This window comes from Battus philenor, unplaced genomic scaffold, assembly GCF_028537555.1.
Source record: "Battus philenor isolate CCGP_79_NKW_IND1 unplaced genomic scaffold, ilBatPhil1.0.hap1 SCAF_9, whole genome shotgun sequence".
NCBI lineage: Eukaryota > Metazoa > Arthropoda > Insecta > Lepidoptera > Papilionidae > Battus > Battus philenor.
Genome location: NW_027181759.1, coordinates 11,399,569 through 11,421,852, shown reverse-complemented (window position 1 = coordinate 11,421,852; position 22,284 = coordinate 11,399,569). Strand labels below are relative to the sequence as shown.

Genomic DNA, 22,284 nt, shown 5'->3' with positions numbered 1-22,284 from the left:
TCTCATTTATAATATTTAAAAGTTAAATATATCATAGTTCCGTAATCATTATTTGATGATCAAATATGCTTTTTTATATATAGAACTTGGAATTTTTTGAAAAAAGAATGACTGAAATCTTTAAGGGACTCGGCCGGATAGGGTAAACCAAGGTTGTAATTATGACAAAGGCAAAGATCCGGAGGCATCAGCGCCATTAAAATTAGTTATCAAATTAACGCGCGATTAGCAAATATGAAAAGTGATAAATATAAAGTTTAGTTTTTTTACTAGAAATATTATTACTGGTATAATTTTTATGTCACAAACAATAGTTTTTATCTAACAGTTATGATCTGTAAATATTTATAGGTTGTACTTTTTTTCAGTGGTAGCTTGTTCCAGTTCTAGGCACATTAAAAAAGCTAATAAGAAACAATAGTTTTCAATATCCAATATAAATTTTCAATATCCTCCCCCATGCGTCGTATGTTTCACTGCTAAGAATTATCGCCTATTTAGGAAAGTCGTGTATAAGTAATATGTTACACGTTCAAGCCTGATCATACCGGCGCTAGGTTCTACGACCTCGTAGTCGCGGTCCATCCAATTTACCGACGGTAAAAAGTTTACATAAGTAGCCTTCATCTGCATCCTTGCTATGTGATCCAAAAACATAAAACCTATTTTGTAGTTATGTATAATCAAGACAGTGATAAGTTAAAAAATTTTCAACGTTAATACTGTAAGGAGATGAGTATTTCATTTTAAATATTACCGAGATAAAAACGCAGGTGGCGCTTGACGTAGACATTTTAGAGGGTAATTCGGACCTTTGTTACAATATATTAAAATGTTTTCGGTTAACTTTGGACTCAATTACTAACATTTTTCTTAATTCTTTAGATAATGACAGACGTTGAAGATTTATTTATTTATCAAAGATAACTCGATTTATAATAGAGAAAACAGGAAATTTTTATTTATCATTTTAATAAATAAGTTAATACTTATGTTTCAAAAGACGTTTTACTGGCAGAAGTTATTAGCTGTTACATTCCAATTAAAAAAAAAATTAAATACGCCAAGTTTCAATAGTTGTCAATACATTTTCTGATTTTTTTTAAAATATTTCTACATATTTTTTTGTATTTCTACCATAATAACCTTCTACAAAGTAAAAGGAAATTTATAAAAAAAATTATGTAATAAAAGTTCACTCATGTTTTAGCGTGGCCGTGACGTACAAAAGTGTTGTTTACCATTTAATAAACTTAATATCCTTTGGTGTAATAAAATTTAAACCACGATTAATATTAAATTTACAGTTACTAAATATAAATTGATATTAGACAATAATTTAAAATACTGCTATTATAATCACTTACAGTAATAAATTGCATAAAGAATATAGATTGAGAATTTAAATACTAATCCAAACAGGCTTGAAGTTCGACGTAAACATGCATTAATTGAAAAATAGTACAATGATATTAGAATCGATTTCAACTTTTAACAATAGTACAAGGAACAGAAATCTATTGCGGGCTTACGTGGAGTTAATAAATTTTCTTGTCTGCAGTTTGATATCACAATGGCTTGTAAGCAGCTTAAATGTGATATTCATTTCTGTTCGTATTTTTAAAACGTAAAAGCTTTCCAAGCCGATGTCTCCTCAAAATCACAGCATGATATTGTTAAATTGAAATTTGAAGGATTTCATTTGGCTTTAGTTTCAAAACGTATAATATGCGTATGTACAAACCTGATAAAATGTTGTTTGAGTTCTTACCTATTTCAAAATAATGAAGATATCTTGAGGATATGTACGTAAAAATATTTAAAATGTTTTATGTGATTATTGATGCCTTGGCAAGATTTGTCCAAAATCTTTTTTGTACATCAAGACGAAGGTCTACGACCGTTACATGTGATCACGTACGGTAGTGAAACGCGTCTGTCACTCCGGGCCTATACAGCTATGGTTGGGATTCCCTTACGAGAATGAGTCAGGAATCCATATACTCGTAGCGCGCAGACCAAACAGCCGCTGGGGCCTTAAGGTTCTGGAATGGAGATCACAGACCGACAAGTACAGCTCAGGATGTCGCACAAGGTGGACAGACGGCCTTATTTAAGTCGTCGAGAGACGCTGGATGCAGATCTCTTCCAACAAATTCTACTGGAATTCTACGGAGGAGGCTTATTTCCAGTATGTATGCTATGTCAACACTTCAGTCGGATAATCAAAGTTCATGTAGAAGCACACGCACACACGCACACATGCCCACACGCCCACATGCCCACACCCACACGCGCACACGCACACGCACACACTTTTCTTATTTATTTACTGTGAAACATCATAAATATTGTCAATGTTATACACACCTTAAATAAGCAGGTGCATCATATTTTTTAAAAATTCTTGTATTAATTATTATATCGCTCAGTTGTTCCTATTCTTTTAAAAGCACAACAGAAGATCCGATTCTGGATTGCTTTGAAATATCAATGTCTAAATCAAATAATTATATCAAATAATCAGAAATACATAATGTTATTTATTTGATATCTATAAGAATAAACCAAATAAAATATAGAAATTGGTTTTGAACATGGCTCTAATGTAAATATTTAAGCATAATTTTAACAATGTAAATTGAAGTCTCGATACAGGTTAATTTATATTCAAGTGTCACTGACCAATTTAAGATAAAACTTGGTATATTAAAGTATGGTTTAGTAAAAATTTCCATTGCAGTTTTCGCAATAAATAGTTTTAGTAGATAGTAAGTAACAGTTCAGTAGATTATAATGTCTAACCAACCCATGTAATACTAATACACAAGTAACCTTGATATTTTATCACTCAATAAAGGTAAAATAATGACATTGTAATAACTAAACCGCATGACATGATCGCTTGCTACACGTCTCTTATTAATATTATAATACAAAGTGTATTGTAAATATTAAATTTTATTCGGAGGCACTTTTATAACCATTTCAACCAAGGAAGGCAAAATGTGAGTACCATATTGTTAATTTATTGAATCATTACCGTAATGAAAATAAGGAATATGTATATACGAAAACTCATAGACCAAATAATGTAGTATATAGTGTAAAAAATGAACTATCCGGATGACTGCTGAAGAAATGATGTCGTCATTTCAGACCACAGACACCCACTGCAAGACATAGGCCTCCGCCAAACATATCTATGGCGGAATATACTGTAGTTGCCATGCTTGGCAGGGGGATTGGCGATCGCAATGTGGTATTATAGTACGTAGAGGACGCTGCTGCCCATCCTTTGTAACATGTTTGAGAGCAGCGACAATCCTATGCACACACAAAAATTGTGAATTATATAAAATTGTATCCCGGGAGTCAAAACCGCGAACGACGATCGCTTGTCTCAGTCCTTTACCACTGGACTACCATTGCGCGGTTAATACAAGAAATCATATTGGACCAATTAATGTGTGCTCTGCATCTTGATCATTTGAAGTTGCAGTTAGTGGAGCACAAACAACCGACGGCCGTTGTGGCAGGAAGGGTTTTAAGTGGCTACCAAGAGACGTATCTATGGCGTAGGTAGGCACCTCATTAGTTGGATCAACGACGTAGTTTAGGTCGCGAGTAGCGATAGCCACAGCGTAAGACCGGTCTTCGTGGCGTGACGATATCTGGGGGAGATCTATCCCTTGCAGGGGCGCCTATTGGCTAATATGATGATGATGATGACGAATATGTACTCTTGGAAGAACTATTTTAGTTTATGTAGAAGTCGTCTCAATTGACATTCCAATCACGGTATAGTATGCTATAAGTTTGTTCGCAATCATTTTATATTAGTCCTACCCCGCCCAGTTCACAAACAATATTATTTATTAAAAATATTCCTACCAAAATTTCAAGTCTATAAACTAAGCTTCAAGAGATATTGTGATGTCAGTGGCGTATCAGTCAGTAGGTAGGAAAAAAATTGTAATACGTATATATTTTTTTGTTCTTATGTGTTGCGGGCTTTGTGGGGTTTTACAGTGTTTTAAAAATAAAATTAGATATATCACTGGATAAGATGTACCTGATATAGAACCCTTCGTATTAGTTCGTGCCAGGTCATAGCGGGTACCAGCAGACATAGCTGTCCTTGATGAAAGAAGAATCAGAAGCGGTGGGGATGTGTGAGTTGTTCATCCTCTGTGGTCGAATGAGGCTGAGAATGAGTATACTTATACTTAGTCTGGCCATAAATACTGTTACTATTCAAAAAAAGAAAATATTACGTTTGAATTTGGAATCTGTCATTTTTATATGATTGCTTGATGTGTTTTCTTATTTTCGCGCCATTATATTGTTAAATATTTTGTTATATTAAAATGGAGTGGGGTGATAAAGAGAACCGAATCGCTGTGATTGCCTTACATAAAGTAGGTATGGAGAAAAGTGCAATTTTTAAAACCCTCCACCCGCTTGGTATTAGTCAAATGTTTGTTTACCGGGCTATTGATAGGTACAATGATACCTCCTCTGTTTGTGACAGAAAAAGATCTGGCCGTCCACGTACCGTTCGTGTGAAAAAGGTGATTAAAGCAGTTAGGGAAAGAATTCGAAGAAATCCTGTCCGTAAGCAAAAGATTTTATCTCGGGAGATGAAGATAGCTCCTAGAACCATGTCGCGTATATTAAAAGATGACTTAGGACTTGCAGCCTATAAGAGACGTACTGGTCACTTCTTAACTGATAATTTAAAGAAGAATAGGGTGGTAAAATCCAAACAACTACTTAAGCGGTACGCAAAGGGAGGTCACAAAAAAATTTTGTTTACGGATGAGAAAATTTTTACAATTGAGCAGTATTTTAATAAACAAAATGACCGTATTTATGCTGGAAGCTCTAAAGAAGCTTCGCAATTAGTAAACAGAGTACAACGTGGGCATTATCCCACTTCAGTGATGGTTTGGTGGGGTGTTAGCTATGAAGGGGTGACTGAGCCATATTTTTGTGAAAAAGGTATTAAAACGTCGGCACAAGTTTATCAAAATACCATTCTTGAGACGGTAGTTAAGCCTTTAACTAACACCATGTTCAATAACAAAGAATGGTGCTTTCAACAAGACTCGGCACCGGGTCATAGAGCTCGATCCACCCAATCTTGGTTGAAAACTAACGTTCCGGACTTTATCAGCACTGAAAACTGGCCGTCGTCAAGTCCTGACCTAAATCCATTGGATTATGATTTATGGTCAGTTTTAGAGAGTAAGGCTTGCTCTAAACGCCATGATAATTTGGAGTCCCTAAAACGATCCATTCGGTTGGCAGTGAAGAATTTTCCTCTAGAAAGAGTTCGTGCTGCTATTGATAACTGGCCTCAACGTTTAAAAGACTGTATTGCAGCCAATGGAGACCACTTCGAATAAACATTGTATATTTTTAATAGTTATATATTGATGTATTAAACTAACTCACTATGAAAGGAATAAATGTTACGTATAAAAAAAAAATCGTGCTTTTCTTTATAATAATATTTATGGCAAGACTAAGTACTTACGAGTACTTGCTCTGTCGGTCAACTTTACGTCCGGGTGACGGATACGAGGAAGTTCGTTACCTATTAAGTGAATAGGTCAAGAAGTAATGTGCTCTAGGCTTAGACGTACCTTTCTTTGGGAGGATGGTGGGAGATTTTTCTCCCCCGTGACAAAACAGTAAAGACGACCGTCGCGTTTGTGACAGAGTAATTCCAAAGACCTGTCACGTAGCAATGATGAAGGTAAATCGTAAGAGTTTTAGTCGGTTCAAGTCCGACGTAGCCCGATCTTGTCCATATAAAGTTGGGTATGGGAAGGAATTTTACCATTATAAAACAAAAAAAGTAAAGGAGTCTCAAAAAGTGAATATTAGAAGCAAAGATAACACAAAGCTTTGACGAAATCTTTATATCTGTGACACGTGTTTCATGGAATGGTAACTTGACTCAGCTTCAGTAAACGATTATGACATATTATGATTATGATATATAATGAGCCTCAAGGGAATATTGTTTTCAGATAATTTTCTGTGTATTATTCCTTTAATCTCATTTGTGTATTTCTTTTTAACACCACGTTCAGTTGAAATTGGGAAGAGTAGAGAACAATCATGTGTGGTTAAGAAATATTTTTATCTCCTTAGTTATAAATTAAACAAATTTGAAAATGGTATCGTGTTGTACAATATCTGGCAGTTGTTTAAAATAAATATATTTAGCCTTCGTATTTGTTTTGATTTTGTGTTTTAATTACCGCTTATTATGTCTTATAAAATAAATATTTTCAGGTGTAATTGTATGTTAACGGGCACGTGTTTGAAGCCAAGTACGGGTTCGGCGTTTCAAGAAATTATTTCGACTTATCAGTTCATGTTCGCGTCCACGTGTCTTATTACCGATAAGTGGCGACCGAATGTGAAAATCAGAGGTGAAAAACAGTTTTTAATATTTAACAATTACATGAACCAAATTTCAATAAAAATAAGATTTTTCGATTACATGAATAAAAATATTTAAAAGTCATGTAAAATCTATAAGATTTATTAAATAATATTAAAATTAATGATTTATTTACAATTTATAAGAAGATATTGCAGGATCTTATGAATTTAGAATTTTTTTCCACTCTTAATAAAAAAATCTCAGTTTGGATGAAATAAACTAAAATTTGGGTCTGGTTATAATATGATTAATATGTATAAAAATCAAAGAATAATTTTTCAATAAAAGCTGATTTCATATGTATTCCTTTCAGTAGCGGATAAAAACAGTATATTTCATAAAGTATGCAGTGATGTGATAGAATTATAATTGGAAGACAATTTATCTTTGCAGATGGTGATGAATTTCATTTTATAGTGGTCGGGGCAGGATCAGCGGGTTGTGTTTTGGCTAATCGGTTGACAGAGAATAAATCTTGGAACGTGTTGCTCATAGAGACCGGTGACGACCCACCGATTGAATCTTATGTAAGTAGTAAATACCGGCCATCATGTAAACATATTGTTGTATATAGTGAAGACATACATATGGTACGGTCATAACGAATGAAAGGCGGATTCACATTTACTATCTTTATGCTTCAGATAATCAATTTTCCATAGCATAGCCAGTATTAAATATATTTCTTGTCCTCTCTGAGTTAAGATTGACTAAAAATATGTTCGATGAACAATGATTTAATTCCCAAAAAAAATCACACAAGTTAAATAGAATTAAAAAATGTGCTGTATAAAATAATAATGAGACGTTTTAAGGGGAATTGGGATTTAAATTTTCGACCTTGTGACTAATTAGTTTAAGTTAGTAATAACACTATTTTTTTTAAATAAGAGTGTAAAGTTTTTATTGTTTTTTTCTTGCTATTACGAGGATGTTGTGTATACATTATGCTTTAGCGATTCATTAAAAAGGTTTTTATATTTTCAGATACCCTATTTGGATACAACTTTATATAACACTAAACATGATTGGCAATATAAAACTGTTCCGACGGTAAAAATAAATAAGGCGTTAGTCAACGAAAGAGTAAGTTGGCATCGAGGCAAAGTTCTAGGTGGCAGCAGTGCATTGAATAGCATGATATACTTCCAAGGTCTTGTCAGTGATTTCCAAAAATGGTCAAATCTTGGTAATCCGGAATGGCATCCTGATATTTTGCGAAACTTTAGTAATAAAGCAGAAAGCTTCCAAGACCAGGTTTTGTTACAAAATCCATACATAAGGCAAACATATGGTGTAAATGGACCGCAAATTATAAATACATTTAACAGCACGCAAAGAGAATTCATTCTGAAGGTTTTGAAATCATACGATGATATGGGGTTTAAAATACGGAAAGATTTGCAAACGTCAAACCTTATGGGGTCTGGAATAAGCAGAGTTACCGCTTACAACGGAAGACGAGCCAGCACGGCTACGTCGTATCTGAGCAATATACAGGACAGACCAAATCTGAAAATATTGAAAAATGCATTTGTTACAAAACTATTGATCGACAAGCAACTCAAAGCTTATGGAGTAATAGTAAAATATGGATTAAAAAAAATTAAAATCTTTGCTTCACTCGAAGTGGTTTTGAGCGCAGGAGCCATCAACTCGCCTCAATTGCTAATGTTGTCTGGTATCGGACCGAAGGAGCATTTGGAATCCAAAAAAGTACGTTGCAAAGTAGATTTACCAGGCGTGGGCCAAAATTTACAAGATCATCTTACAGTAAGCGTACCTATTTTCGGTACTGAGCCTGGATACGAAGATAAAGCAAAAAAAGTATTGGATGTTGCGCTTTATTCATATAATAGAACTGGTTATTTGGCACAAACTCATACGGCTGACATTGTGTTATTTTTTGCAAAAGAAAAAAATGCTGTGATTCCGGAATTTCAAAGTCATGTAATTATATTTGAAAAAAATTCTACATATGCAAAAACATATTTTTCACGGTATAAACAATCAATTGCTCAAAACTTTTACAACCTAATTGAAGAGTATGGTCTATATCTATTTCAATTTCATTTACTACATCCGTATTCACGGGGTAATGTTTCTTTGAATACCAATGATCCTTTTGACCATCCATCGATATATGCAAATACGTTCGATGATCCAAGAGATCTCAACGATACAGTAGAAGGTATACGCAAGTTGACAGAAATTGTCAATACGAATTATTTTAAAAGCATTAAAGCATTCCTTGGAAGGTACAATTGGTCCGAGTGTAATCAGCACGAACTAAATAGCAAAGAATATTGGAGATGCATTGTTCCAGATATTGTCGGTACTATTTATCATCCAGTGGGTACTTGTGCAATGGGACCTGATCCGAAATCAGCAGTTGTAGACAGCCGCCTACGCGTGCATAAAGTGAGAGGACTTCGTGTTGTGGATGCAAGTATAATGCCGAATATTACGAGTTGCAACACCAATGGGCCAACAATCATGATTGCTGAGCGAGGCGCTGATATAATAAAACAAGATTATCAATATGATGAATCTTGAGGTATAGCATGAACGTATGCCTTTTAAGTCTTTGTAAATAGAAACTGACATCCATCAGATTCATGTTGTATTTAATGATTTTTTTATAACCTATGTCAAGAGTAGTGTGCTGAAATAGATTTCATACCTGAAATATTAAATGAGAAATGTTAAAAAACTTTTGTTCGTCTCTTTGAAATTACAAATTATTTAACAAATTTGACATGCTTTTAAAGCTGTTTCACTACTTCTGTGTTTTTCATTTGGATGAGCGATTTTTCTTGAAATTTAATCTTAAATATTTATATGATAATAACAATTAAAAAAATCTACACAAAAGTTGATCGAATAACGCTGCACTTTGTACAAAATGACTGTATGTGAGTGTGTCGGGACTCGCTTATCCACAATCGCACGCTGACGCCTTAAAAAATAGGTCTTTAAAAGTTATTGGAATAATTTAGTTGTAAGATAAGTATTTCATTCCATTAAATCAAATATATTTAAAAACTTGTTTATTGTATTATAGTAATTGGTCAGTACCTACAAACCTAAACTGTCTATAATTTTTTTAATAACTTGATATTTCTGGCATTTTTAACTTTTCTGTCTTAATCTTGGGGCAAAATTATTTGTGAGAATGCCCAATTCATTAATGTATATATTGGATTGTGGCTTTAAGCGTTAAAAGAAGGATTCTTTCTATTAGAACATATATACGCACTCGTCGTAAGAGCACCATATTATATACTTTTTTTATATTCAGTGCTGTTTATACTTACAGCGTTGTAAAAATTTGGATTTGTTTTTTAATAACTCGGATTCCGTGTTCAAATATGAAGTGCTTAATCTTAAAATTTTGTATTACATCATATTTGAAACACGAGAAGAAGGCGTTTTAATAAAAGCAGTAAATTTAGGGGCCGCTAAGTTACCAGGTCAATTGAGCAAACCACAGTGTTACCGGGTGCAAGAATCAACGAGAGGATTCCATAGCTTGGACTGTCAGTACGGTTTGGCCATATATATAATTACGTGGTAGCATTGCGTACTGATTTTAAGTGTGCCACACATGGCAATAAAATATTACCTTAGGTTTTAAAAAAAAAAGTTGGCAACCCCATTTCTAATTGTCCATATTCAAATCATCATCAATATAAAATACATTGCAATATTAATGAGGTCATTTACAATGACTTGTTCTTTTTGTTTTTTGTACGTCATGGGAAAATTCTAGAAAGTTGTAATCTGATAGAAACTAGAATCAGATGGAGCTACTCTATAATAGCATTCTTTAATTTAAAGCTACGAGGGTTCCGTACTCGCCTTAACCGAGGAGAGCTCATAACAAACTCGGAAGGGGTTTTTTATGGTCTCTTTTAAAGTTCCTTTAGAGTAATAAATTTACTTTAATAATACTTATGAAAGTATTGCATTATAACTAGTTCACAAAATCTTTTTCTCTGAAACAATTTACATGCGTTGGTCTTTGACCTTAATAGGGCCATTGTTTATAATTTTTTTTAAAGTGGCGTATGTAGCTCATTTGTCTGTAGTAAGTCCTTGTACCTATTTAAATCACCTCATGTAAAGTGATACGTCTGACAGTTTATTGGAATATGAGAGACCAAACACCTTTGGCAGTAAATCTGCAGGGACAGATAGTAAACAATGATTGATTTTAACATATAGTTATCCGAATTTCAATAACGCTTTTAACGTTTTATTTTTGTTGGTTATATATGTTTACATGTAAATATATAAATATGGATATAATTTATATATATACACACAAACAATATATACATATAAATATATCGGGATTGACTAGGTACAATGTCAAATTCATGCCTCATTTTGATATTTCATTATTAATTTATTGTTATAATTTATGAACATCTTATAAATAATATTTTATAAAAAAAGTTATTAAATAGATTTTAATTACTGAACTATCATTGCTCTGACGGTCCGAAATATGATCAATTTTATTTAATTAATGCTCTTTATCGAGCATGTTCAACATTGGGAACAAAAACAGAATTATAAAAACCTTGGCGGTGTTATCAAATTCAAAATTAAAAAAAAATATCTTTATTTGAGCAGGCATCTTCATGTTATTTTGAATTGTCGATTATTTTAACATAATAAGCAGTAAGCCACCAGAGCTTGACAGAAACTGAACAGTTGCTGTTTTAAATGAATGTTTATTTTTTTTTCATTTGGACTTTGTAATGTAAATTATGTGAATGAGTCAACCAACCAAGTACCACATATTCCGATCAACAAAAAGGTTTGAATAATAGCATTCATTATAGAATGAGATTTACTTAATAAGATAGTTTTAATTTAAGATTTTAAACACTAAGAAACGGAAGGTTTAAAATATTTCGCGGAACTTTACTATATATGCGTACACTCATGCACCTGACGGATTAGAATTCCACGATAACATATAGACGGCCTTTACGCGGATTGGGAAATATTTATTATTTATCATCTTCCACGCTCGAATGGGGCTGAGAATGACTTGTATTTATATCTACTTGCTATCTTGGTCATCATGGGTTGTGGGTGAGTATGTTGTCTGCGTTAAGTAAATAGATCCTGGGATAAGATGCTTTAGATTCCGGCGCATTTTTTGAAAAATTTATTTTCCCGATATGGAACGACCCTGCCTCTGCAAGGCTGGGTATGTGAAAGCGTTTTTTTCACATAAAACAATTCACAAAATAAAGAAGTCTCTTCCACGGTACTCTCTTAAAAGTGAACTTATTATAGCTAATTAATTATTTAAAGTAAATAATAGGAGTGAAGATAATGCAAAGCGTCGACTAAATCGAATCTATTACACTTATCTTATAGAATAGTCACTTGACACAGGTGTGATAAATAACTAAGATATTCTTAATGTGTTAAAAATGTATGTTGTAATCAGATCATTTTCTGTACGTATTTGCTTAAACTTCATTTTGTTTTAGAACTACGCTTAGTCGAAGTCGGGTGGAGTAAATAATAATCATGTGCGGGTAAAAATATTTTTATGCCTTCTTTTTCATTTAATAAATATGAAAAGGTGAAATTGTTAAGTTTCGAAATATATTGAGTTATGTTCAGCTTGTAATTTTTTAAGGTTTTTAATATAAAATAATTTCAGATATAATGAAATGTTAAGGGAGACGTGTTTGAAGCCAAGTACGGGTTCGGTTTTTCAAGAAATTATTTCGACTTATCAGTTCATGTTAGCGTCCACTTGCCTTATCACCGACGAGTGGCGACCAAGTGCGAAAATCGATGGTAAAAAAGTTATTACCTTTTTATTATTTGACATCATAATACATAATTAAAAAATAAAGAAATAAAAATAGACATTAATGATTTTAATTGTACAGTTTATTCGAAACTTGCTTATTTAAAAATTAATATTATCGTTGACTTATTTTAAAATGAAGCAATGAAGAATGTTTTATGAATCGGTAATAGCTAAATTTTTTATTCAGAAGTTATTTTTGTTATAAATTAAAAATAAATAACTTAATTCAGAGCTCAGAGGAGATGAAGTAAAATTTTTATCTTATCATGATATTATTCCGCTATTCTTGTGGATGTCTTTGAAAATTAATAAAAGAAAGTTTGTTTTTGGAATATGAATCATATATTCGTAGACATACTAATAAGTTAATTCTAAATTAAATATTCGAAAAACGAATATTGAGTAATAATTGATTTATAACAGAATTAATTTCTTTGGCTTTGATTTACAAGAATCGTAATGAACACTGATTTAACGTTGTTTCCTTTCAGTAGCAGATAAAAACAGTATCTCATTATAAAGTATGCAGCGATGTGATAGAATTAGAGTTAAAAGACAATTTATCTTTGCAGATGGTGATGAATTTCATTTTTTAGTGGTCGGGGCAGGCTCAGCGGGATGTGTTTTGGCCAATCGGTTGACAGAGAATAAATCTTGGAACGTGTTGCTCATAGAGGCCGGTGACGACCCACCGATTGAATCTTATGTAAGTAGAAAATATCGTTAAACATATTGTTGTATAAAGTGAAGACGTACATATGGTACCGTCATAACGAATGATAGGCGGATTCACATTTACTATCTTTATGCTTTAATTAATCAATCTTGCATAGCATAGCCAGTATTAAATAGTCGCCACCGGCGACCCACCGATTGAATCTTATGTAAGTAGTAATTAAGTTTTGAAAACGAGTCTCGAGTAAATGTTTTTTATATAATTTTTTTAAATTTATAATCATCATAATTACTAATGATGATTACGTTTTAGATGCGGTGATGAAAATAATGCTTCGTCTATGATTTGGGTAGCCAATTAATATACTATAATATACTATTATTAACTCCACATTTGCAGTAATTATTTAAAGCAAAATTATAAATCACATAGCAATTCATTGACTTATATGTATAAAGTTTGAGCGGTTTTAACAAAAAGAGTTGATTATTTTTCAGATACCCTATATGGATTCGACTTTATATAACACTAAATATGATTGGCAATATAAAACTGTTCCGACGGGAAAAATAAACAAGGCGTTAGTCAACGAAAGAGTAAGTTGGCCACGAGGGAAGGTTTTGGGTGGCAGTAGCGCACTAAACGGCATGATATATTTTCAAGGTCTCGTCAGTGATTTTCAAAAATGGTCCAACCTAGGTAACCCGGAATGGCATCCTGATATATTGCGAAACTTTAGTAATAAGGCAGAGAGTCTCCAAGACCAAGTTTTATTACAGAATCCGTATATAAGACAAACATATGGTGTAAATGGTCCGCAAATTATAAACACGTTCAACAGCACGCAAAAAGAATATACTCTAAAAGTTTTAGAATCATACGACGAACTGGGATTTAAAATACGGGAAGATTTGCAAACATCAAACCTTATGGGATCAGGAATGAGCAGAGTTACCGCTTACAACGGAAGGCGAGCTAGCACGGCTACGTCGTATCTGAGCAATATACAGGACAGACCAAATCTGAAAATATTGAAAAATGCATTCGTTACAAGAATATTGATCGACAAGCAACTCAAAGCTTATGGAGTAATAGTAAAATATGGATTAAAAAAAATTAAAATCTTTGCTTCACTCGAAGTGGTTTTGAGCGCAGGAGCCATCAACTCGCCTCAATTGCTTATGTTGTCCGGTATCGGACCGAAAGAGCATTTGGAATCCAAAAAAATACGTTGCAAAGTAGATTTACCAGGCGTGGGTCAAAATTTGCAGGATCATCTTACGGTAAGCGTACCTATTTTCGGTACTGAGCCTGGATACGAAGATAAAGCAAAAAAAGTAGTGGATGTTGCACTTTACTCATATAACAGAACTGGTTATATGGCACAGTCACGTATTGCTAACATTCTGGTGTTTTATGTAAAAGATAACAATGCTACTACTGCTCTTCCCGAATTTCAAAGTCATCTATTAATATTTGAAAGGAATTCAACAAATGCAAAAACATTTTTTTCACGGTATAAACAATCAATTGCTCAAAACTTTTACAACCTAATTGAAGAGTATGGTCTATATCTATTCCGATTTCAGTTATTACATCCGTATTCAAGAGGTAATGTTTCTTTGGATACCAAGGATCCTTTTGACCATCCATCGATTTATGCGAATACGTTCGATGATCCAAGAGATTTCAACGATACAGTAGAAGGTATACGAAAGTTGACAGAAATTGTCAATACGAATTATTTTAAAAGCATTAAAGCATTCCTTGGAAGGTACAATTGGTCCGAGTGTAATCAACATAAACTGAACAGCAAAGAATATTGGAGATGCATTGTTCCAGATATTGTCGGTACGATTTTTCATCCAGTGGGTACTTGTGCAATGGGTCCTGATCCGAAATCAGCCGTTGTAGACAGCCGCCTACGCGTGCATAAAGTGAGAGGACTGCGTGTTATCGATGCGAGTATAATGCCGAATATTACGAGTTGCAATACTAATGGGCCCACAATCATGATTGCTGAGCGAGGCGCTGATATAATAAAAAAAGATTATCAATATGATGAATCAAACCTTGCCGCTTAAGTTACGCCGATTATAGCTTTTATTTACATAGTTAAATTAAAGCTTTTCTCCATTTTTGCAATAATGTGTGTTACGTACGCTGTCAGTCACGTGTTGTGCGTTATGAATTTTTTAAATTATTTCTACGAAGAAAAAATTGGAAGTCATTTTGTATCAGACATTTTACTTGAAATTTTAACAAAATATCTACACGTCCTTTTTAAGTAAAGATTGAGAAATAAATTGTGTCATTTTAAGCATTTAAATTTTGAATATATTATTTATATAATTTTATTTAAATATTAAGTAAATCACTTTAAATTTTGGTCCGATATAATATATAGATGATACATACAATTAAAGATATTTTCTTTCGATACATTACAATTATAGTCAGCGTGACCTCATTGTAAAATCGCATATTTGTTGATTTTTTTTGTTGTACATACAAGTTTTTTAAACAGCTGATTGTGAAAATGTAATAAATGAGGGTAAATGATATTACAAGGGGTTGCTATGGTAGGGGATTGAGACTTGTGATCGTAGGTTGTGGGTTTGATTCTCGGGATACAATCTTATTTAATTCACACTTTGTGCATTAATTATATAGAAATGCCTTTGCTTAAAACAGGTATCCAAAGGATGGTCAGCAGCGTTCTTTGCGTACCATAATATCACACTGCGGTCATCAATCCGCCTGAAAAGCGCGGAGTTTTTGGTATATGCCCCCATAGGTATATTTGGAAGAAGAATTTGCCTTGCACTGGATTTCTATTGGTTGAAACGACATCAATAGTAAAGGTTGCTTGTTGGTGCGTATGACGAACGACGCGCCGACGGCACGAAAGAACACATATCTCGTTGATCTCAGATTTAAGATAAAACAAGGCAAATTCATAAGAATTGGCATTGGACTTCTTTGGTATTATTTTCTTGGGCTTCTAACTGATGTTAATTCAATAAAGGTAAATTAATGTAAATATGAAATTCGAACTGCATTTTAGGTGACGGAACTGAGCGCTGTTGCCTACGTTAAGTAAATAGGTCCAGAAGTAAGTTGATCTAGAAATCTGCGCACGTTTCCGTGAGAGAAGAAGTAGAGTTCTTTCTCCACCGAGACGGAACTATGTAAGCAGATGTGGTAGTGGGAGTTGCGCGTTTGCGGTAGCGTTGTCGTTGTGTAGAAGAGCCTTGAGAAGAACCTTGTTATACTTAATTATACATTTTTCATGGAATGTGTCACTTGACTCGATGTAATAACCTATTTAGATATACTTAACGTGTTTAGAATGTCTATTGTTATCAGAGCATTTTCTGTGCGTATTTGTTTATGTCTTATTTTGTTTAATTATATTGTAACACCACGTTTAGTTGAAATTGGGTGGAACAGCGAGTAATCATGTGCGGGTAAAATAATGTTTTTATCTGTTTATTTATGTATGAAATTATTATGAAAATGGGTCCTGTGATATTAAAAATCTTGTAGTTGTTAAAATTAATACGTTTGTAACTAAGTTGTATACGTATATATTTTCAACAATGTTGTGTTTTATTTGATGCGTTTTTATAATCGTTGAATATGTCTTTTAAATAAAATCTTTTCAAGTGTAAGTCTATGGAACGTGCTTAAAGCCAAGTACGGGTTCGGCGTTTCAAGAAATTATTTCGACTTATCAGTTCATGTTAGCGTCCATTTGCCTTATTACCGACGAATAAAATGAAAAGAGAAAAAAATAATGTTTATTATACACTAGTCTAAATAAGAATCAATACACATGTCTATTAATTTCAAAATTTATCAATAAAATATATTTATAAAACAGAAATAGCCGTCTTTGTCAATTGTTTCATTATAAATTAAAACCCACAATTCGGAGCTACGATGGAAAAGAGTTAATTCACCGGAATTACGACATTATTTCAATGTTTCGATACCAATTAAAAAATTAATTAAAAAAAGAAATATTTCGTTATGTAATGTCTTTTATGCTACTGTTTTGGTATACAAATCGTCTATTGGTATTTCAAAAAGGCGAGATGTTCTCGAAAAACGAATAACAGGCGATAATTGCTTTGTAACTAATATATTTTCATATTTTTGTTCATTATAAATAAATAAGAAATCCGAGAATTATTTTGTATGTAACACATTAAATGTTGCTTCTTTCGGATTTATCTATCAGTATTGGATTAACGTAGTGTTTTCTTAAGTAGTTTGTAATGCAGGAAAGACAAGTTTTCGTTACAGATGGTGATGATTTTCATCTTATATTGGTCTGTGCAGGTTTGGCGGGAAGTGTTTTGGCTAATCGGTTGACAGAGAATAAATCTTGGAACGTGTTGCTCATAGAGGCCGGTGGCAACCCACCGATTGAATCTTATGTATGTGGTGAATTATTCTCAAAGGGAAACGAGTTTTTGAGTTTAGAATTTGCAAGCTTTCGCGTAAAAGCATTATCGATTGAATACGTTTTAGATGTGGTATGATCGAAAGTAACAAAATATGAGTTCACGTTTGAAATAGGGACACAGTTTGTATAACGTAGCTGTTAAAATATATTTTACATCCTCTTTGAATTATCCTCAGTCACTAATTTATACGAAAAATAGATTTACATAAGTTACTCTCTTAATTAATCATATAATTAAAATTGGTGATGAAATATGGATGTTGTCGTTATTAAGTTTAGGGTTAGTATATACCCAAAATTTTTGTAATATTTTAATATTTTCTGCTGTTCTGTTCGTGACAAGTTACAAGGATGACTTGTATACATTACATTTTAACGGATTAATTATGAATAGGTTATTTATTTTCAGATACCTTATTTAGATTCAAGTTTATTTAACAGTAAATATGATTGGCCGAATGAATCGGTTTCAACAGGAAAAATAAACAAGGCGTTTATCCTAAAAGAGTTAGTTGTCCACGAGGGAAGGTTCTGGGTGGCAGTAGTGCACTGAACGGTATGGTATACTTTCAAGGTCTCGTCAGTGATTTCCAAAAATGTCCGGATTTGGGAAACTCCGAATGGCATCCTGATATTTTGCGAAATTTCAGTAAAGAGCCTCCAAGACCAGGTTTTATTGCAAAATCCATTTATACGACGCACATATGGTGTAGATGGACCGCAAATAATAAATACATTTAATAGCACTCAAAGAGAATATACTCAGAAAGTAGTAATCATACGACGACCTGGGATTTAACATACGGGAAGATTTGCAAACGTCAAACCTTATGGGGTCAGGTATGAGTAGAGTTACCGCTTACAACGGAAGGCGAGTCAGCACGGCTACATCGTATCTGAGCAATATACAGGACAGACCAAATCTGAAAATATTGAAAATTGCATTCGTAACAAAAATATTGATCGACAAGCAACTCAAAGCCTATGGAGTAATAGTAAAACACGGATTTAAAAAAATTAAAATCTTTGCTTCACTTGACGTGGTTTTAAACGCGGGAGCCATCAGCTCACCTTCATTGCTAATGTTGTCCGGTATCGGACCGAAAGAGCACTTGGAATCCAAAAAAGTACGTTGCAAAGTAGATTTACCAGGCGTCTGTTAAAATTTACAGAGGTTTAGTGGATAGCCGCCTACGCGTGCATAAAGTGAGAGAACTGCGTGTTATCGATGCGAGTATAATGCCGAATATTACGAGTGGGCCAACAATCATGATTGCTGAGCGAGGCGCTGATTTAATAAAATAAAAACAGATAATTATGTCATCTAATGAATTTTCTTGCAAAGAGGAACGTGCCGGAATCGAATTCGTACGAGAAATCGTTAATAAGACATTAAAACAGATCTTCATGAGTCTCTTTGTAAATAATAAGTAATTAACCTATTTTATGTACTTACTATAGTTTCATTGGTTATGTGTATGTAGTTTTCACGCTCCTTATTGCTGGCCACTCTAGCCATATTAATTTTATGTAAATTCATTCTAGGCCGTTAGAATTCAAATTCGGACGTCGATTTGAATTCAGACGCTATCAGTGATGTGGTCGCTGTCGTTGCGTAAGGGTCGTGTAAATTGTAAATACTCTTTGTATATGGGAATTCACCTACTTTGATCATGTTCCTCGCCTGCGTGCACGGGCGGTAGCTTACTTCCGCCTGCTAATAGCGTTTATACACTTTATTTCAATAATTTAATTAGAATTTGAAAAATGCAAAAAATATTGTCAATGGGCACACCTATAAGGTGAAGTACACTTCGAAGTTCAGCGAGGTTATAAAAAATTTCATGGTATTGACTCTAAATTCTTTTCATATATATTTAAAGTCGCAGAAAGTCGTTGGATTGCGAAAAAATCTATCGTAGTGATCTTTAGGGGAGACCGTTACCTCGCTGTGGGCGTTTACCGGCTGAAATGATGGTTATTACATTCCGACTTTTGCGCTCTTTGAACAATTAATTTTATTGTGTGTACCAGCGCATTGATGCCTGAAAGAAAATTCTTCAAGGGCTTATATATAGTTAAAATAATTAAAAACAAAACGTTGTTTTTAATTTTAAGCAACTACAACCTTACCATGATAAGTTAGGAAACTTATCGTAATAAATCATTTTGCAAACATCTTAAAAGTATGAAGTTCCTGGGCACTGTGATTATTCTGTGTTAATATTGACACAAATTTAATTCTTAGAACGAAATTGATTAATGTATTTGAGGATTGAGCATAGCATAGCAAAGCGTCGAAGACCAAGTTTTATTAAAAAATCCGTGCATGCGACATACTTATGATATGGATCAATGTATTGTTATAAATTAACTATAATAAAATGGTAGTAAATCATAAATCGAATCAAAATCAAAAATGATTTTAGATCCAGACTGGGTGATGCCCGATTAGAAAGCTGCGTACGTGTAGCTACCTCACCAGAGAAAATAGTGCCGAACTTACGAAAGTACTTGAAAATTTTGATGAGAATTTCAAGTATTTTTGTATCCTTTCTGTTCTTTTCTTATCTTTTTCACAATTTGCCTAAAAAATTTGTATGCGTTATTCCTATTCTTATTTTTCTTTAATTCTAATGTTTATCATGAATAAAGTTTTGTAAATTATTAAAAATGTGTTATTTTAAGCGCAGCCCGCCAAAAAAAGTAAAATAATAATAATAATTTTAAATTGTCCCGTTAATTAAAAAGGTTGCTCAGCCCTGGTGTAGACGGACTGATGTTTCCTGTAGTTTATGAACCGACTTCGCCGGCTAACTTCTGACTTCACCCTGAATCCGATGAAGCTGTAAAAGCCAAAACCCCTAACAGCGTTCAGGAACATCCGAATATAGCCAGTAGCCGGCTAAATAAACAAAACAAATAACTGAAAACTTATATAAACTAAATTATGCATTTGTAGATGTTATTACTTTTTTTAGGTAAGCGTATGAAGGCTGTAAAAAACGATAAATGGATAAACGTCATATAGTTAGAACCCGTTTATAGACTGGGTCAAAATTTTTTTGCGTTGGTATTAAAGAATAATCAATTATTTAAAAAAGCCTTGACTATAGAGAGACGACACATACACAACATTTTTTTCTGATATCAGGGTTTTGAACCAGAGTGTCGAATTCAGCGTGGATCCTTGACACATATAATTTAATCAATTAATTTAAAACATCTATACTTGGAATGGTATAAATTTAGATATATTTTAATTACTTCAAGCGTTGTCTTAATCATAATATTCATAGATTCATAATATAACATGACAACGCTTCGGTAATTTAGATGATTATGGATGCAATTAGTACCTATATAAATATTTTAATTGAAAACCGACTATTATAAGTCAATAGCACCAATAATCACTGATTATAAAGAAGAAAACCCAGCTGCAAATACATTAAAGAAAAAAAAACGTTTATCATTATTTAGGAACATTTAATTGCATATTCAAATTTGGCTCAAACGATGACTCAAATGTTTTAGATTAAATTATTTTACAATTAAATTATATCTAGCAAAAAAAAAAATTAGTACTTTATAATTTTTTTTAATCGCGTGGCGGTAGATGGGGCTAGGAAGACGCACATCACTTGATAGACCGACGACGTAGTCAAAGTTGTGGGAAGTGGCTGGAAGCGGGCGGCGCACGACCAGACATTGCAGCGATATTCAGCGGAGGCTTATGATTTGAGGTAGGAGTCTATCCGCTAATATGATAATGATGACGATGAAGAACGTTTCTAGTCTTTAAGAGAGGCGTTCCAATTGGAAGCAAACAGAAACAGTTATATAGGATGATGGAAATTACATTATTGAATGCTGAAAAGTTTGCACGCTATTATTTTATAGAAGTTGTTCCTCTTCCGCTTGGTAAGCTCAATGAACACTCTCTCGACCTTACCCGAGAGTGGAATCGTAACGTTTCCAGCTGCCCTCTACTCGGCAAAAGGAATATTTTTACCAAATCTCAAGTCTCTAAACCAAGGTTCAAGATATATAGTGATGATTTTGTAAACAGGTGGAAGTTTCTAATATATACATAAAAAATGACTTTTTTGTTCGTATGTAATACGGGCCATTGAGATTTTATACAGGATTTTAAAAACAAAATCTTGTAAAACACTGGATAAGGCGCATTTAATACAGAAACTTCTTTTATTAGTTCCTGTCAAGTCGAGGCGGGTACAAGCAGACATAACCGATCTTGATGGAGGAAGAATCCCCAGCGGTGGGGATGTATGAGATATTCATTCTCTGTGGTCGAATGAAGCAGACAATGACTTATATTTATGAGTACTTGCTCTGTTCGTCCCTTTACCCTTTAGGTGACGTACACGAAGGAGTTCGTAGCCTTTTAGGTGACACACTTTTCTTTGGGAGGAAAATGGGAGGTTTTTCTTCTCGAAGACAGTGTGGGTGGCGGTCATCGTTGAAGCGTTACGCAGTACTGATAGAGGAAAATTGTGGGGTTTATAGCCGGTTAAAGTCTGACAAAGCTCGATCATGTCTGTAAAACAATAAAATAAAAGAAATCAGTACCGACTTAAAAAGTGAATAATTGAAATCAGGATAATACAAAGCTTTGAAGAAATCTTAATATTTGTTACCCGTATTTCGTGGAATAATCATTTGACATAGAGTTTATTGTACCTAAGATATACCACCATTAAGATATACTTAATGAGTTTGAAATGAATATTGTTATCATTTTTGTGCGTTTTCACTTTAACAATACGTTCAGTCGAAGTCGGGTGGCGTAGAGAGCAATC

At 33.5% G+C, this 22,284-nt stretch overlaps 2 protein-coding genes and 1 pseudogene across 2 annotated transcripts; all 3 read left to right on the top strand.

Annotated features, from left to right (window-relative positions):
* Window positions 1-5,755: 5,755 nt before the first annotated feature.
* LOC137932329 (ecdysone oxidase-like) lies at window positions 5,756-9,019 on the top strand. The gene is made up of 4 exons (XM_068775931.1): window positions 5,756-5,829; window positions 6,310-6,449; window positions 6,857-6,990; window positions 7,451-9,019. The coding sequence occupies exons 1-4, from the start codon at window positions 5,756-5,758 to the stop codon at window positions 9,017-9,019; spliced, it is 1,917 nt and encodes a 638-aa protein (XP_068632032.1).
* A 2,642-nt stretch (window positions 9,020-11,661) lies between these two features.
* Window positions 11,662-15,071, top strand: LOC137932328 (ecdysone oxidase-like). The gene is made up of 4 exons (XM_068775930.1): window positions 11,662-11,690; window positions 12,156-12,295; window positions 12,884-13,017; window positions 13,485-15,071. The coding sequence occupies exons 1-4, from the start codon at window positions 11,662-11,664 to the stop codon at window positions 15,069-15,071; spliced, it is 1,890 nt and encodes a 629-aa protein (XP_068632031.1).
* A 2,199-nt stretch (window positions 15,072-17,270) lies between these two features.
* Window positions 17,271-18,648, top strand: LOC137932327 (ecdysone oxidase-like; annotated as a pseudogene).
* The last annotated feature ends 3,636 nt before the right edge of the window (window positions 18,649-22,284 follow it).

Bases quoted from the DNA above. Each gene is read 5' to 3' on its own strand.
- LOC137932329 (XM_068775931.1), top strand. From the start codon at position 5,756: ATGATGAAGGTAAATCGTAAGAGTTTTAGTCGGTTCAAGTCCGACGTA. The intron at 5,830-6,309 runs GTATGGGAAGGA...AAATATTTTCAG, and splicing joins TCTTGTCCATATAAAGTTGG to GTGTAATTGTATGTTAACGG. The intron at 6,991-7,450 runs GTAAGTAGTAAA...TTATATTTTCAG, and splicing joins ACCCACCGATTGAATCTTAT to ATACCCTATTTGGATACAAC.
- LOC137932328 (XM_068775930.1), top strand. From the start codon at position 11,662: ATGGAACGACCCTGCCTCTGCAAGGCTGG. The intron at 11,691-12,155 runs GTATGTGAAAGC...AAATAATTTCAG, and splicing joins CCCTGCCTCTGCAAGGCTGG to ATATAATGAAATGTTAAGGG. The intron at 13,018-13,484 runs GTAAGTAGAAAA...ATTATTTTTCAG, and splicing joins ACCCACCGATTGAATCTTAT to ATACCCTATATGGATTCGAC.